General features: G+C 38.4%; 3 protein-coding genes across 5 annotated transcripts; 2 read left to right on the forward strand and 1 right to left on the reverse strand.

Annotated features, from left to right (window-relative positions):
- The first annotated feature begins 3,497 nt into the window (after positions 1-3,497).
- Positions 3,498-8,190, forward strand: LOC122034204 (protein VERNALIZATION INSENSITIVE 3-like). 3 transcript variants are annotated; one of them, XM_042593347.1, is made up of 5 exons: positions 3,498-3,793; positions 3,894-4,025; positions 4,527-5,181; positions 6,392-6,711; positions 6,797-8,190. In XM_042593347.1, the coding sequence occupies exons 2-5, from the start codon at positions 4,007-4,009 to the stop codon at positions 8,032-8,034; spliced, it is 2,232 nt and encodes a 743-aa protein (XP_042449281.1). In that variant the 5' UTR covers positions 3,498-3,793; positions 3,894-4,006; the 3' UTR covers positions 8,035-8,190. The 3 variants fall into 3 exon arrangements, with proteins under 3 accessions (XP_042449281.1, XP_042449280.1, XP_042449282.1); XM_042593346.1 differs by lacking the exon at positions 3,498-3,793 and having other exon boundaries at positions 3,800-4,025; XM_042593348.1 differs by lacking the exon at positions 3,498-3,793 and having other exon boundaries at positions 3,801-4,025; positions 6,392-6,699.
- A 561-nt stretch (positions 8,191-8,751) lies between these two features.
- LOC122035246 lies at positions 8,752-9,518 on the forward strand. The gene has a single exon (XM_042594663.1). The coding sequence runs from the start codon at positions 8,956-8,958 to the stop codon at positions 9,322-9,324; it is 369 nt and encodes a 122-aa protein (XP_042450597.1). The 5' UTR covers positions 8,752-8,955; the 3' UTR covers positions 9,325-9,518.
- A 4,877-nt stretch (positions 9,519-14,395) lies between these two features.
- LOC122034547 (protein ENHANCED DISEASE RESISTANCE 2-like) lies at positions 14,396-15,647 on the reverse strand. Its single transcript, XM_042593843.1, has one exon. It carries the CDS (start codon positions 15,589-15,591, stop codon positions 14,617-14,619), a length of 975 nt encoding a protein of 324 aa, XP_042449777.1. The 5' UTR covers positions 15,592-15,647; the 3' UTR covers positions 14,396-14,616.
- Between the last annotated feature and the right edge of the window lie 2,392 nt (positions 15,648-18,039).

The following is an 18,039-nucleotide window of genomic DNA, read 5'->3' on the forward strand; positions in this document are numbered from 1 at the left end:
TAATAACTACATCATTATTGAAAGAAACTGAATATCCATCTAAAAACAGTTTGGAAACCGAAATTAAATTCTTTCTAAAACTGGGTACATAAAGACAATTTCTTAAAACCAAATTTCTATTTCTACTAAAAGATAAGTAGACGTCTCCCATCGCAACACTGCCACCTTAGTAGCATTGCCCGTAGACGATAATCTCTCCTTCAGATAGTCGTCGGGTTTCTGGAACCCCTGCAAGGAATTGCAGACATGATCAATGGCTCCCGTATCTACACACCAGGTGGTGGTAGATAACACCGCTAAACATGTTTCAACAACTAGAGTATGAGATATACCTTTGTTTTGGTTCTTACGAGGACAGTCCGCCTTTGCCTGCTTGCAGATGAAGCACTTGCCCTTCGGCTTCTTCATTCCAGTTTTAAATCCCGTACTCTGAGATTTATTCACTTTCTTTGCTGAACCATTTTGTTTCTTCTTCTTCTTACCTTTCGGTTTAGAAGTAGAACCATTTTCAACATAGTGAATTTGAGCATTGTGACGAAATAACCCTTCTGCTGCTTGAAGTTCTGTCAGTAGTTCCCCTAATGAATAAATCCTTTTATTCATATTATAGTTCAGGCGGAACTGCTCAAAACTTCTAAGTAGGGTTTGGAGGATCATATCGATCTGGGTTTCCCCATCAATTTCTCCTCCAAGGATCTGTATTTCGTTCAGATAAGCCATCATGTTTAGGATATTATCCCTTACAGGAGTACCCTCTTGCATGGTGGCTGTCATTATCTTTCTCATAGCTTCTTGTCTAGAAGCCCTATCCTGATGATTAACACTATTTATTAAGTGTAAATAGAGGTAACACTATTACCTATGGAACAACTTATGTAGCTATGAATAGAGACATACTCATAAGTTAAGGTCGTCTTGATAATTGTGTCAAGATGAGATTATTTATATAATAATTGGAGTAAATAAATTCACCATTTAATGAATCGGCTTAAGATCAAATTGGAATTCATATGTTAAACTCAGGATTACACATTAGGTATGTCTAAATCAAAATTTGTACGATGTTAAATTTTGAAAAAATCATACACTGTTTTTGGTAAAGAAAAAAATATCGTAGCATACTAGCATGTAATTCATACCACATGTGTTATGACGACAATAAGGGTAGTAGGAGAATGAATCTCTACTTCTCTACTATATGAGACCTTTGAGATTATAAGTTAATCTCAATCTTACCCTAAGTGACTATTTAGCTATCTACTTGAAGTTTTGATCGGTGTTTGTTACTTTAGCATGTTTCCTACGAGTTTTGAATGATTCGGTCTATGAAGTATAATTAGGAAAATGACTGATTAAAATGAATATATTTTAGCTAAAAAGGAATATTAAGATTGATTTACATCTTTGGCATTTATTCATTGGTACCGATTATAATTTCTGTTATGTACATAAAATGTAATTATGAATAATTATATTGATTGAAAATGTTAAATATGCTCTCGATATAATAGTCATTATGAGACATTAAAAATATTCATAATGATATAAATGATTAAATTTAGGATAAGACAAGATATTAATATCTCGAATTCGTTCTATAAATAGCTAAGTGTAACAACTTCCATATCAATAATTGCTCATTGTATTTACTGTCGCATGAATCATTTTTCCTAACATGTGAATTGAATATTCTTGATCTTTGTGATTAGATGTCCTTTATGGATTAATTTGGACAAATGAAATATGTTAGACGTTGAGAAAATGAAAGGACACCTCTTCTTCTTCATCTTCCTCATTGATGCATACATTCCTCAACCCTCCTACAAAAGGGCATCCAAGTTCCATATACATTCCTCAACCCTCCTACAAAAGGGCATCCAAGTTCCATATACATTCCTCAACCCTCCTACAAAAGGGCATCCAAGTTCCATATACATTCCTAGTTCCATATAAGAAGGGAGGTGTGGAAACAGATCAAGAGAAGATCATGAGAAATTTAGTTTGTGTATGTATACAGTAGAGTAACGGTATGGGTTACGTTTCTTGTAAGAGGACACCTCATTTTTGTCATTTACTATCTGTACAAATATCAGTTCTTCTCGTCACTCCGAGTGAACAAAACTTTAATGAATTGCTTAACCCTCTCTGCTTCTTCCATACATAAAGTCAGATTACGTGCATGCAACTGCCAGCAAAAACCTCTTTTATGAATCGCTTAACCCTCTCTGCATGCGTCTTCCATACACACAATGCAGGATCGTTGCGCATAGAGAGTGAAACAGAGTGTGAATTTCTTGGTCAATAACATATATCGACACTAATTCGTAGCCCCCGCCAAACTTTCTTTTGACTATAAATACATAATTCATTCTGATCTCAAACTTAACTGCCCCCACCAAACTCTGATCTAATGTCACTTTCCCTTTTATTATATTTTCCATTTTTAAAATTTGTGACACTGGATAATGAGTTGTAGTGCATTGTCTTGCAGACAAATAATTAAAGGCAATAAATATGTTTCTTAAACCAAGAAACTACAGCAACATTCGAACGCGAGGTTCTTGATTTCAGTCGATTGTGCTTAATTTCCCTTTGGTTCATTGTTACGTGCAACATTCTCCTTCCTCCTCGTTCATTTTCCATCTTCCAAGTTAAAGTAAACCTCAAGATATGTTTTTATTTTTTTGGTTTTTTAAAAAAGATCCGTGAAGTCATTGAAAACCATGTACTGCTTAGATATTTGGAGAAGAGTTTAAGACTATTTGATTAAATGCACATGATAAAGGAGGAATATGAATGCACCGGTATATATAGCTGTCAGTCTGTCAGTTTCTAGTTTATACGAGAATCCTTATCCTCTCCACTAGTCTAATTCGACCAAATCTGCATGCATGAGCCCCTTCCTAATCAAACCCATGGATGAAACAAATATCCATGACCAAATCAAAAGAAGAATGAACAGCTCCCACTGTTGGTTATTTTCTTTTCGCTTGAGCTGAGAAAAGTAATCTTCTTGTTAGCTTATCGATACATGCATGCATGCGAAGTCTACCACCTGTTTATATCACCAAAGTGATGCATGCAGATACCGGAATAGCCGGATCTTGATTGTAAAAAGCAGGGTGCAACTCATCAGACAGCTTTAGTGAAAGTGTCTGGCGCAGTATTTTTGTTTGCATACTGAGGAATGAGGAATTCATAATGGATCAGGCACAATTCATAAGCAAAGATTTTCAATAGATGTTTTTTTTTCATGCAATGCAGGTACGTGAGGACTGCGTGAGAGTTCATGGAAGAGATGAGAGCTTGGAATTTTGTTGAGAGAGTGGGAGGAGAGGGACGGGATAAAGATCGAATTAAGATCCAGGGCGAGGGCACAAGATGCACAACGTATCTTTTGCAAAAGTAACACCAATCCACTTTCTTCCTCTCTTCCACTTTTCCCTTCTTTTGCTTTTTTTCTATTCTCTCTCTCCAATCCGACGTAGAAAAACTCAGGTCCCATCGAACGGAAAGGGCTGGGAGGGCACGAGAACAATGGCCTTTTCGCTTTTCGACCTGCTGCTCTGACTTTATCGTCGCCATCCCTTCACATTAATTTTGCGTGCGACTCGCCCTCCCCAATTCAATTGGCCATTGGGACTGCACCTGCCCTCGATTTAATGCCATGGAGATCACAGCGCGCCCATGCCCCTGCGTCTCGCTTTCGTGGTGACGTAAAGATTGGAGCTTGGCGGGGGAGGAGCAGGCGCCAGACGACGATTGGGTCTGTAGGCCGTGGATTCCCTTCTCGGTAATCGTACCTGCTCTGTTTTAATATTTGTGTGTAGGAATCGATGCGGTGTGCGAAAATTGATGGATATTCGCCTTTTTATTTCTCTTCTTTGATGAAGGGGGTTACTCTCGTCGCCCTTTCGGTTGGCGTCGGCGTGCTCGTCGCAGTGGAGGCGAAAGGGGCCGCCTCATGCTAAGGGTGAGGACGACGGGGAGCTGAGATCTAGACGCCATGGATCCGCCTTTCTCCGGTATGTTCCTCTTCCTTCTCATTGCGTAGGCTGATTTGGTTCCATAAAAATCGGATTTTTTTGAGCTGGTTTCTTGATCTGTCGTCCAATCTTCGCTCCTTAGTTCGCTAATTTGGATTCTGTGGGTATCTTCTCATAGTTCTCGTAAGGTTTTCTTCCATATGGTGTCGATAAGATTGCTCGTAGAGGGTTTCTTGCAGTTTGCTTGTTTTTTCTTCTCTGCTAGTCTTGAAACCAATTATTCTGTCACTGCGTTTCTGGACATTGCGAGAAATGTTTTCATTTGATTTCGCGATGTTTTCTTTCTTAGACAAAATATTCTATATGTGAGATAGGCAAAAGAACCTGATTCCTGATTCTTTTAGCCCCATCCGGATTCGTTTTCATCGGAGTCTGCATGTTGTCTAGCGATTGAAGAATAAACACGAACTAGTTGGAGACTTTATGGCACAGATACTGCAATTTAGTTTGTGGTTTTTGCTCATGTTTTTGTCACTTCAGGATTTGTACTCGACCCATCTAAATGTCGCAAGTTGAGTATCGACGAGAAGAGAGAACTCGTCCATGAATTGTCCAAGTGGCCAGCCAGTGCTCCTGAGAAACTACAAACTTGGAGCAGGAGGGACCTATTGGAGATACTTTGTGCTGAAATAGGAAAAGAAAGGAAGTACACAGGATTAACAAAACAGAAGATGATTGAGTACCTTTTTAAAATTGTCTCGGAGAAAAAGGCTGGAGAAGCCACGAAGTCAACTCCTAACCCAGCTTCTCCTCTCCCTCAACCTCTGCAAAAAAGACAAAGAAAGAATGATCACCCCTTGCGTCTATGTGTTGTCACAAATGGAGGGAATGAAGGCATCGGTAACTCAAGATACTGTCAGAATCTAGCTTGCAGAGCTACAATGAACCTTGAGGATGCGTTTTGTAAGCGTTGTTCGTGCTGTATCTGCCACAAGTATGATGACAATAAGGACCCTAGTCTTTGGTTGTGCTGTAGCTCAGAAACTTTCTCGCAAGGTAATTCATGCGGTTTGTCATGCCATCTTGAGTGTGCACTGAAGAATGAAAGAGCTGGTATTATGAGTAGTGGGATCTCTCCAAGTTTGGATGGTAGCTATTACTGCACACATTGCGGAAAAGTCAACGACTTACTTGAGTAATGTCTTCCTCATGCTGTTAACTAATGTTGTGATAGGCTCATAATTTAATATATCTTATTGCTTATTGCAACATTTTTGCAATTAAAATAACCAAGACATTGACATTCCACCCTTATCTGATTTGAACGTTTGCAAATGATATGTGTAGCATTCATTTTCTTACTTCATTTGCTCTGCAAATCTCGAATGCCTTTCAAGTATCAATTCCAAAGATATATCATTAGACAGAATTCATGAATTGCTAGAGAATTTAGCGATTCAAAAGACAGAAGTTGATTCAAATTATCAGTTATTTGTTTTCTGGTGAAATTGAACGAGTTGATATATCCACAAGAAAAAAAAAGAAACAAGTTGAGCATTCTTAGTTAGGTTGACAAATTTGGGTTCTACTTTATTTGTGATAATCTCGATAAGGTCTCTATAGCCTACCCTTTTTAGCTTGGACTCATGGCTCATGATGTTGTAGTCTGAGTCCACCTGAATCATCTTTTTGTTCCTAGTTTTGTAATATCAGTTCTAGTCATAGAGAGTTGGGACACACAGAAAAGCTACTCTGAAATTCTTGTTGGATTAGAACAAACAAATGAAACATTTCATTCATTGTCTGGATGGCACCAACATCCAAACTTAGTAAAAGACAGTTTGGGTTGACATGGGCCTGTGCAACTTTTTAGGCTAGTACAAAAAAATTAAACCTCTTAACCTAAAGCATTATTATTTGAAATCAATATGGATGGCATAAATAGTTCTCAAACTCTCCAACAAAGTTGAATTTTCATCATTGCAGCTTTTTTTTTAGGAGAACACACGATTTAGTGCTTTCAAGGATCGTTCATATCCACTGAGTTTTGAGAAGTCATTTTAACCCTTATTGTCAATAGATTCTTTCATTATTCTTACTCAAGCTGATTCATTAATTGTAAATTGAGCAAAGTCACGAACTTGCATGACTTATTTGATTTGAGTTTTGAAACTAGTCCGTAGATTCATGAGATTAGTCATCTTTATAATTTGTCATCTAACTCTTTGGATGATCAAGTATTTTCATAATCTGAATAGATCCTAGTTCCATAATCTCACAATTCTGTTTGCTATCTGATTGATTCAGTATGTCATTGCTATGATAATGCTTATAGCATGCAGTTTTGAGAACTAGAGTAGTTGGTGTAAACTTGGCTGTCTCAACACCTTTTCCTGTTATTTCAGGAGCTGGAAAAAACAGCTCATGATTGCCAAAGATGCACGACGAGTGGATGTATTGTGTTACCGGATTTCTCTATGTCATAAGATTCTTTGCTCAACTCGGAAGTACCAGAGTTTGCATGGGATAGTCGACTCAGCAATGAAAAAGCTGGAGGCTGAAGTTGGGCCTATTGATGGTTTACAGAGCATGGCACGAGGAATTGTCAATAGACTTTCTGTTGGCACTGAAGTCCAGGGAATGTGTGCTTTTGCTATCAATTCATTAGATTCTCTATGCTCTGCCACTGTTTGTAATGGGTCTCAAGTTGAAGGTAAGATTCTAGGTGAGCTTATATTATCCTTAAGTTTTCTAAATGTCTGATGCAATTTGTTTCAATTTAATTATCCACTTCTTTGTGGTTGTATTAGCTGAAGCAAGTTTGACATCCTCTAGCTTCATCAACTTTGAAACCTCATCCCCAACTTCAGTTACTTTGGCATTAAAGTTTGAAGATGGTTCGACATTATCACAAGAGATGGCTGGTTGCTCCTTATGGCACCGAAGAGCTGAGATGAAGGAATATCCTAAAGAACCAACCTTGACTGTGCTTATGCCATTGAGAAGTTTTTTAGTAACAGAATTAACTCCGGGTACGCATTACATGTTTAAGGTAGTAGCCTTCAGCAACCTGAGTGAGCTGGGCACATGGGAACTCGGAATAACGACTGATGCCATCTCGACTGATGATCCAGTAAGCTTTGCTCCAATGATAAATGTGCCGAAATCAAATTGCCAAAGCCCCAAAACAAACAGCAGCAGCATATCTAACCCATCAGAGGGAGACGAATCCCATAATAATGGCACCACATTTACTGACCTCAACAAGTCACCAGAAAGTTGCTTTCACTATTTTGAGAAGACTGAGATGCATGACTCAGAGAAACTTTCGGACCATGTCGACAGAGATACAATCAACCAAAATACTGAATTTGACAGCATCGCTAGACGATTACAAGATGTTGAACCTGAGGAAACGCCCGGTCACTCAGGTTCTGCTTTAGAAGATGAGATGAACTCAACAGTTCAAACTGAGTTCCATAAGGGCTCCATTAACTCAGTGGAGAATATCCAGGTATCTGAGCTCCCTAAATTAGATAACACATCAAATGTGCTGAATGCAAATGAGATGGCTATTGTTCCATTTGAACGTCCAGATCAAACTCTACCTGTTACTCCTATCAGGCTGGAAAACAGCAAGGAAGTTTCTGGGAGAGGTAGCAAATTGAAACCGACCGGCAATATACTTTTGAATTCATCAGTGAATCCAGAGACAATGCCAACAAAAAGAGGAAGGGAGAAATTCGTTGAGATATGTACAAAGGATGGAACACTTGAAGGGTCCTATGAGTACTGTGTGAAAGTTGTCAGGTGGCTGGAATGTGACGGCTACATTCAGACCAATTTTAGGGTGAAGTTTCTTACTTGGTTTAGCTTAAGGGCCACACCCCAGGAGAGAAGAGTAGTCACTGTTTATGTCAATACTCTGATTGATGACCCAGCTAGCCTCGCAGGGCAGTTGGTGGACACTTTCTCTGAAACAATCAGCTGCGGCAAGAAACCACCACAGGTGCCAACCGGCGGCTTCTGTACTAAGCTGTGGCATTAAGAGTTGCTGAGCAAATTATTCGACACCTTGGAGCTTGATTCATTGGAGTGCAAATTGTCATTTTGATTCTTCATTGAAAATTTGTTTATGGTTCAGGATTTGGAAGAACCAAATGTCAAAACTAAGTAGCTACTAAATGGATTTAGTTTTGTTTCATAGTATTATTGTGTATGTTCTTTTGTTTTCTGTCCTCCCTACTCAATACTACCTTAGCTTTGAAAAACACCTTCCCCCTTTAACTCATGGTTGTGGACTAATTGCTATACCAAATGTATTTTTCAGGGGTATGATAGCAAGAATATGCTAGCTTGTGGTTTTCATTGTCTCAAATAATTCATGTTTTTAGTTCCTTTTTTTTTGTAATATTTCTTGTCTTAGATCTCGAATAGATTTATCTTTTCTTTTCTTACTATACCAAATGTATTATATCTCTAATAATTCATCTTTGTGCTTATGCTAGATGATGATTAGATTGATCGTGTCAGATATTAATAGTCTTTGTCCTGTTTTTTCTATGGGAAATTATTTTGTTCTGCCTCAGTGAAGTTTTTGCATGAGACTTCAGAAGGTCCCAAAGAACACTATCGTACTCAATGCATGACATTACGACACAAGCTGCAGAGGTCAATTGCTCATCTACTTTTACAGTGCTACAGATTAGAGAATGGCAACTAATTTTCCTAAAATAGAGGGTCATTTCTCGGGAAGCCACGGGATTAATGGGAGATCTAAGTGACCTCGATCCACTGTGGCCCGCTCCTCTTCATCTTCTGTCACGCGCCCCTGTGCCTCAATTCCTCTCCCTTCCCATTCTTCTTCCTCCTCTTGGCGATCATCTCCTGTTAACTTTTTGCTCATTTCTTGCCTGGTGTTTATATATGGTCTACTCTTCTCTGCGGTCTGCAGTGTACGACATTGTAGATGCTCTGTGTCTCTGGTATAAAATCTTTGTTATCGCCACCCTTCCTTCTTCTTCCTTATTTGTTAGCCGAGAAGTACACGGGAGGCATGAAGAGGAGATGCGCACGGGCCGCGTTGGTCGCATGCTTAATCTTGTTCGTCGTCGCTGGTTCTTGCCGCGGCAGGAAGCACAGTGGGCGCCGCCATCACGCAGGGCGTCGGCTACCACTGCCGGCGCACGGGCTGGCTTATGCCGACGTCGCCGCCATCCTCCGGCACGGCCTTGGCGGCGGCGGGTATAGGACGCCGGCCGCGGAGAAGAGCGAGAGCCTGGTCGACGACGACAAGCGGCTCGTGCCGACCGGCTCAAATCCGTTGCATAACAGGTGAAGGACTAAATAGAGGAGATCTCACGATCATAATATTTGATCAAAGATCAAGAAGATTAATGAGATAACGGTGCATATTGACCTGCTTGTAGATCTTTCACTTCCTCTCTCTTTTTTTGTTTGCGCATGGAAGGATTGACTGAAGAGAGCTCGTTTTTGTGCTTGAGGATAATTATATCTTTCAGTTTCAGATTTTCCTACACACCAATTTCATCACTTCTGAAATTATATTGATTCAGATATAAACTATACAATATTCAACTGAGATACTCAGGAATCCTACAATACTTGAAGTTCCACAGTATCATTCTGCAGTACTTGTTAGAAGTTAATTTTAACATGAGAGCTGCATCAAGTAGCTCATTTGTTTGTTAATTGATTGGATATTAAGTTGGGATCAAGTAGCTACAGGGTGCAGTGAAGAGGACCGTCAGTAGTGCACATGAGAGCTTGGCAGACTTTTCCAGGCGACTTAAATGTGCTGCAGTTCGAAATCTACGTGTTTGTAAAAATATGGAACATGTAGGGAGCCACAATTGGAGAAGAGGTAGGTCTTCGTCAATGGAGATTCACATAAATTACCTTAACGAACAGGGGTTAATAAATATGAAACAATTTTAATGACCTTAACGATCACTAGCATTTCGAAAAATTTACGAATGAAATATAGGCATTTTGCTGTCTTTATCCGAAAGAATATAAATTCACATAAATTACCTTTGATGAATTTTAACAAAATAATCATTTTCTTTACCTGGTTAAAAAATATCGATTAAGATACAGTTCGTTGTAATTTCATAGCATGAGCATTTTTTTAAAAAAGAATAGAATATATTTGGGCCAATTTTCCCACTCACGCATTCAACTCTAATATATGTGGTAAACATGCATTGACTTTGATATTTTTTAAAAAGCAGACCTTTGATAGAATATTTAGACAACATAATAAGGTGTGCTCGAAGAATAAGTGGGACAAGTCAAGCAAGTTGGATCTTCTAGTAGCATAGAAGATGTTTTATGCTAGACGAGTTGAACAACTAAGCATTATTTATTTATTTTTTATAATTGACATTAGATATTTAATTTTTTGAATCTACTAATTCTGAAATGACCGATCCGATCCGATCCTATGAAAATTTTTCATTGACCATCAGAATAAATCGGAAGGCTCTCATAATGATCTATCCAAATGACTTGCTTTCCTATGCCCGCGGACAACTAAGCATTATCAAATTTGGAGAAGTGAGTCTAATGACTATGGATCAAGTGGGCTAGGCAACTCGTGTAGGTCAAATAAGTAGGAAAACTTAGTGACTAAGATTGTACAATTTCTTGCATACATGTTCTTGTGTTGTAGAAAGTAATTTATATGATAATTCCAATATATCTCGAGTATCAAGGAAATGAAATTGTGAACCAAACATACTGAAGATAACACATACTTGCCAGCCAAATTAACAAGTCAAAGTAGCCTAATATAAATATTTAAACAAGGCAAAGTAAATAAAGTGGACGGGCCAAAAGATTTAGTCAAAATATAAAGTGGTCGGGCTTAAACAAGTGGGATTGGTTGAATGACGTGAATGATTCAGAGGTGCTGGACCAAGAAAGGTACTGACGAATGAAGTGAGCATGACATGCTGATCAAACAAAATAAACGAGAGCCTGGAATGGATCAAAACATAATAGAACGATTTTTTATTATTTGCAATTTCACATGCTTAACATAACACAAATATTGCTCTTTACATGAATCAAATTTATTTTTTATGCAAAGTTTTGCAGGGATTCATTATTAATAGCAGTTTTGCATGGCAGTAAAAGCCTTGCAGAATAGTAAAAAAAGAGGTACCTTGTCGAATTCAAATTAGAAAATGTTGATGGCTTCTTGTTTGTTGTCCTTAAGTTTTGTCCATTCAGATGATGTGTACTGACAGACACTATTAATGTAGCTCTGTAAATTGTAATATATGCAAGGGCATTGGGCGTTTTTTTCCCAGACCAACCAACTCTCTTCCCAATCCAGTCATCACCACCTAGAACAATACGAAACTGAAACTTAGTTAACAGTCCACATCATTTCAGATTTAATGAAAAAAATCATCCAACAAATGCAAGCAATTTTATGAACTAATATACAGAGAAGATAATCTTATGATAGTTAAACAAAAATGATTTGACTTGTTCCTTGTTCATATTAGAAGGGAAAAATTAGGTATCAAGGACCATAAATACAACCTGACTACCAAGCTGCGTGCAGTTGTTTATCAGAAGCATCTTCCTTTCTTTTCCAGCTCAGTTATGAGTTCAAATTTGCTGTCAGCTTATCTAAAACCTGGTCAGAAAGCAGTTGTGCCAAACTGGCACAGCATTTGTTCAAACCCACTGGGAAAAGAATTTATTTCAGATTTATATGTTCTTAATTTCAAGTTAGGTGGACCGTTACTGCTAGATAAATACTGCAAGACTAGTATTTTACAATTACCAGGTTGCTGAAACATGTAATAAAATTCCCCATCCGATCCTCCATGCACTAAAACAAACATATTGAGGGACCACAAAACAGCTCACAGAAAGAGTAATAATTGATGTACTCCACCAAGAGCGATTTTGAAATGAAGCGTACAATTTACAGTTAGAAGAAATAATAAACACAGAAATGGAATGGCATGACACCAAAAACCTGCAGATCAAGATGCATGCATTGGAGCACAGGAACTTAAAAGTGGTGCTTAATGTTTGCATTTAAAACCAATTCTCAGAGAAACATCTTTACTGTTTAGTGTGAAGAGTGGTTAACATGGTAGTTAAAAGTTAAAAGTTAAAAGTTAAAAGAAAAACTTCTCCAAACAGAAGCGCACTCAAAATAATTGCAAATCTAGCCAGCAAGATTCTCAGTAAAGGCACAACAAATAATGATTTTTAATAGAAATAAATGCTAACATATTAAAAGCTATTCGCAGGCGAATGGCAGTGTGCCACTTAACTATAATGGAAGGAAGGAAATACATCCTTTTGAGCAAAGTTAGCCTAGACCTCTCTCCTAATGTTGTACTTCGATTGTACATGATCTCAAGTATTAAGACTCTGTGATAGCTAGCTTTCTCTTTGCGTGAAAGTCATAGTAAATTAGATAATGGGATGTATTGGAATCTACAATATAATGAAAATAACTCGCTGTAGGATTTATTTATGTCCTTAAACCATACAACTGCTGTAAACAGAAAATTGTACTGAATCCTTGACAAATTAATCAATCTATAATCTGTATGAGTTTTCTGCATAATACAAGATTGGTGTCATAATCAATATATTATTAATGTCGAATATTATGTATTTATGACACAACTTTTATATATTCCATATTAAACAAACCAGCAAACGAATATTGCAATAATTACAGCATTAAACTCCTACCAAAGAAATACAGTTAAATTGCTAACAAATTTAAGAATACACCTACCAAAGAAAAAAAAAAAGAGTACCAAACTACATGATACTGAAAATGAATAATTGCCAAAGATTTAATTTAAAATTCAAAATTGATTTGATTCCTTTGTCTTTGCATTACTTAAATCAACCATTATGTACTATACAGGTTTGAAAAACGATTAAATAAGCTCAACGATTTGGGGAAAATGTAAATGGTAAAGAATTAATAAACAAAATGACAGGACTAAATAATGTGTATTATTTTGTGTAGAGAATGCTTGCTGGATGGTGCATTATGTTGTGTAGAAAGTGTGGTGCATTTTGTTGCTTAGAGAGTGCTTGTTAATGACTCCGTTTGGCAAAATCATCAATATGGTGAAGCCGGTGACGACTCCCGACTAGTGATCAGTGAGGCACCCTTTTGGTTAGCTTTTTAAGTCACACACTCTTTCAGGTAATATAAGGGCGATAAAATCATATTGCTCCAGTTAGGTGCTTATTGTTTATCAACAATCAGATACTCCAAATTAAACTGAGTCAATGTGAACTTTTAATGCTTTGTACTCTCAGAGAGAAGGGGAAAAGAAAGACTCAATTGAAGAAATCACAACTAGAAAATTGAGTGAATTAATAGTGAAGAGAAAGGATCTCTTATATACTGATGAAGGTGGCTCCCAAAGGGTAAAAAGCATAAATTCATAGAATGTGACCCTTTTTCATTTAGCCCCCTGCCTATTGGGACTGAACAGTGTCAAAAGATGCAATGCCGTTTGACACTTGTACACACACACAGAGAGCAAGCAAAGGAGTGTCCCTACTCTATCGTTGTCGTTAGGTTATGCAGTATATTGATTATTTCAATTGGCTAGTTATACAATTGTTTGACTGTACGACTACATAAATATTTTTTAATTTAGTTGGGCTCTAATTGAATCTCAATAAAATCCAACCTTTGATTGGTCTAAGCTATAGTCAAAATTGAGATTTGACAAACCTAATCTCCTCAGCAAAACTGGATTGCATGAGATTTAGATATAGTCGAGTTAGCATTTATGCATTCGCACCCATAGACTACACTTTTGTACAAGCTCATGGCCTCATTCAAACAAGCTAGACCAAACCAATTCTCACTGCTTGCTATATTATTTGAATAGTTTTGGATATTAATCTCATTCATCTGAGAAATTAGTGCACACTGATCTACTCACTAAATAACCTATTCATGCTGCTATTCAATTAATTGCTTATGTAAATCATTTTCCAAAACATTATTCCCTGAGCTGCATACTGAGTTATTCAATCAAAATAAACATAAGGTCCAACAGTGAGTTGTTCAAATCTCAGATATTACAATTGCTTTTTTCTTTTAACAAAAAATACCATTAGATGTATCGCCTGTGTCTCTATATTTGTGCAATTTACTAGTTGCAACTGGCGTAATCTCTCGGAATCATAAAGTAAAATTTCAGTTCCAAAATAAAGAAAAGAAACATAGCCCCAAGGATGCAAAGAAGATCTCAATAACTCAACATGTAATGGTAGAAATCACTGGCAGAAATCAACCAGAGCAATTATAACCAAGTAATAACCGTAAAAATAATCAATAAGCTGGTGGTGAGTAATCACCGACAAACTCAATGTAACAGTAATTTACCAAGATAAATTCCATGAAGCAAAATTCATACAACTCGATTGATTTTTTGCCCCTATTAATGAAGAGATGAGGAAGCGACATGAAACGTATTCCAGCATCCCTATCTCACAAGTGGCAGATTATTATCAACAATGACTAAATAGCAGGGCTAATCAATATCGAACAGCATAAGTTCGCACCTTTCCACTAAGTGCAGAGAAGAATGCCCTAACCGTCCACTCCCTCACTTGGCCTCGATGATTTCGCTTCCAAACTCCTATCCGGTTGGTGGTGCAGGTCGTTGACCTTTGCCGGTGCCCAAAATCCTCCCTTTCCGACCTCTGACGCCTTGTGTCTGGTCTCCACGTATCTGGCCGAGCACATCTCCATTTGCGCCACCCGAACGGCCCCAATAAGTCTCTCCGGCAGCTCCTCCTCCTCTTGCGCTTCCACGAGGAAGCCCATGTCGATTGTCACCGCCGTGACGCAACCGAGAGCGATGTGAAGAATGGCATTGGCAATGGCAGAGCTGCCGATGTCGACATCGATCTCGAGATAGTTCTCCCCGCGGTGATAGTTGCAACTGAGCGCCTTCCCCAGGAGGCATGCGGCGTGATTCCCGACGGCCCTCTTCACGATCCACGGGCCCTTCACGATTCGGTTCACGATCTTGAACCGCGCGTTCCTGAACGCGTCGTCCCCGTGGATGAAGCGGTACAAGAGGGATCCGGGCGGGATCGGGTCCTCGGAGGCATAGTAGAATACGGCGGAGTGGCATTCACGACCGGGGATCTGAAGATTAACCGCGACAAGGAAAGCCTTGCGGGAGAGGCCGAGGGCGTGGGCACCACGGAGAGCGGTGGCGATGCGGTTGTCCTGGCGGCCGAGGACGTTATCAAGGCGGTTGACGGAGCGGAGCCAGTCGACGCCGGCTGGTCGGAGAAGCCAATCGCCGGAAGGGCATTTCTGGTGGCGGGAGAAGTAGTTGGGGCCACGAAGTTGGAAGAAATCCCCAGGAGGAGAGGCCCATCCATTGACGCCCTTGTGGAGGTCAACATGACGAAGGGAGCCTCCCTCGATCGCCTCACGCCGCCAGTCATAGCGGGGATCCTCCACCACGGCCTCGGCTGTAACCGTATTATTCGCGACACCGTCGGTGTCCTCGGAGGCGGTGTTTTTCGTCTTCTTCATGGTCGGGCACATCTCCGGCGACTACCCTTTCTTTGTGACCTATTCGGCCTCTGCCTCGGTCTTGAAGGGCAAAGCCATTTTAATATGAGTTACATATGCCGTCCCATCCCATAGAGAAAAGGCGTATATTGCCAATGATACCCCTACGATTACATATAACTACGATAATTGCCATCATTACTAAGCGCCCTAGGATTTGCTCTCTCACACAGGACAGGAAATTGAATCCTTGATCTCTAAGGAGCCAATACGCGTTAGGCAATACGAGTTACTCGTTAAAAAATGGACGACCCCACGTGAGACCGATATATTAGGATCCTGGCCGAGTCCAAGCAGCAGAGCCACATGGCGATCGCCTTTTACAATCGTATGGGGAGATCCGGTGTCGCGTGCAGTGCAGGACTCAAGGCCCTCGCCCTCCCGTATTCGAATACGTGTCGCGCCGACGTCACATCATTCGTACTAGTCGTTTATTTGTCGTATCGTGATGTCATTGATCGAAGTGACTTCGATGGTCCTCTCTCTGGCACTGGCTGGGGTCGGAGCGGGCAGGACGACTCGAGTTATTTCCAAAGGACCGTCCCATTCAGTTGCCGTTGCTGCTGTGGATTTGGTGCGGAGTCGTAAATTATTATCGAATCGAGTTGGCAAACGAATCACTGACAACGGAGTCTTTAGAAAACGTAAAATTATATAACGTGGGTGGGAGGCCAATCGGTGGGCCCGGTGAGAGGAACAAAACAAGATGCCAACGTGGCAATAACGCTTTTATGTGGTTGGACGGGCGTAGCTTGGAAGGTAAAATTAAAATTTTTATTAAATTTATTTTTTTATTTATTATTTTTAATCAATATTTCATTCATTTAAATATTTTTATTAAGGTAAAAATTTAAGGAAAATTTTATTTTAGTTAAGGCATTTAAAAATATACTAAAACAATATCATACTTTAATCTTCATCTTCAAAAAACAACATTAAATATTACTATATTAAAATATTTGATTAATAACAATTAATTTTTATATGTGATATTGTATCTATAGATGTTACTCCTCTATTATATTATCATCTATATTTAAATATTTTTATTCTATTTTTATCATTGATAATAAATCTTTTTAATTTTGTTCTTATTTAATATTATAATTATAATAGTTTTATATCATTTTATGAGAGCATTTATTGATATATATTAGTACCATATTAATTTTTTTTAAAAATTATTAATAGTTATAATCTTGACTTCCTTTTTAATACAACTAGTATTTCATCTGATGCACAGACTTTATTTTAGTAGTTATTTAATATAATTAGTAACTATTAAATTGTAGATAATAATATATTATATATCAGATTTATTCAATTAAAATAGAGTAAAATCCCAATTAAACATAGAGTAAAATATCAATTAGACACCATTACAAAAATAGAGTAAAATCACAATTAAACATAGAGTAACATATTAATTAGACGTCATTATTTTCATAAACTTGTTCTATAATCCTAAAATAGTCTCTCTTTTTTTTAGTCAAAAGTTATTACAAATTGTTTGAACAGATGGTGCTTAAATAGTATTAATTGACTTTAGGTCTTGGAATCGGGCAGTAACCCTTAAATCCAATGTTGTATATATATATATTTATAATTAAATATTAATATGGAATTGAATAATTGAAATTATCTATTACGAAATTAAAACGTGTACTTCACCCGTAAGCGTTTTGATTGATACATTTGAAGAATAATAACTATAAGTATCCCAAAATAATTTTAATATGATCAACTGAGTTAAGTTAGGGTCTGTATATTTAATATCTTGTATCTGAGTGTGTAGAGACTTAGGAACATAAAAATCAAGCAGAAGACCCAACGAGGGAGAATGATGATATGAAAAGTGAGCCAACGAGTTCAGTGCATTTGAGGGACGAGGAGTTATGAAAGAGTATATCGGTGGAGCGTAAAGGACACACATGGAGCGTTTGAGGAACGAGAAGCTGGGGAGGAAATTTGTTCAAGGAAAAGACCGAAGTTGACTTCGGTTGAGCTCAACTTTGGAAGGCCAGAGCATCACCCAATCAACCAGACCGGAGAATGGTCAAACTTTGGAGTTGACCATTCCAAGCATCCCGGGATCTAATCCAGGCACTAGGAAAGGACGGCCACATTAGCAATCGTTGCCGAAGATGATCAGCATGGAGTCCACATCAGCAAAATCCAATCACCATGATGTCTTCCAGGCGATCGAAGTCCAAGGATGAAGAACTAGCAAGAAAGCTTTGGGATTAAACAAGAAGATGGTTAAAGTCGATGAGTAAAGAGCATTCAAGACAAGAGGATAAGTAGCATTTACCAAAATCCTTCAAGTTCATGCAATAAGATGTAGTTGAGAAAAATAATTTTAAGTGTCTTCTAACTAAAATTTCTTTGTCTTCGAATAATTATGTTTGTCATAAAAGTATA

Source organism: Zingiber officinale, chromosome 11B, assembly GCF_018446385.1.
Source record: "Zingiber officinale cultivar Zhangliang chromosome 11B, Zo_v1.1, whole genome shotgun sequence".
NCBI lineage: Eukaryota > Viridiplantae > Streptophyta > Magnoliopsida > Zingiberales > Zingiberaceae > Zingiber > Zingiber officinale.

Bases quoted from the DNA above. Each gene is read 5' to 3' on its own strand.
- LOC122034547 (XM_042593843.1), bottom strand. From the start codon at position 15,591: ATGTGCCCGACCATGAAGAAGACGAAAAACACCGCCTCCGAGGACACC.
- LOC122034204 (XM_042593347.1), top strand. The intron at 5,182-6,391 runs GTAATGTCTTCC...CTGTTATTTCAG, and splicing joins AAAGTCAACGACTTACTTGA to GAGCTGGAAAAAACAGCTCA. The intron at 6,712-6,796 runs GTGAGCTTATAT...TGGTTGTATTAG, and splicing joins AGTTGAAGGTAAGATTCTAG to CTGAAGCAAGTTTGACATCC.
- LOC122035246 (XM_042594663.1), top strand. From the start codon at position 8,956: ATGCTCTGTGTCTCTGGTATAAAATCTTTGTTATCGCCACCCTTCCTT.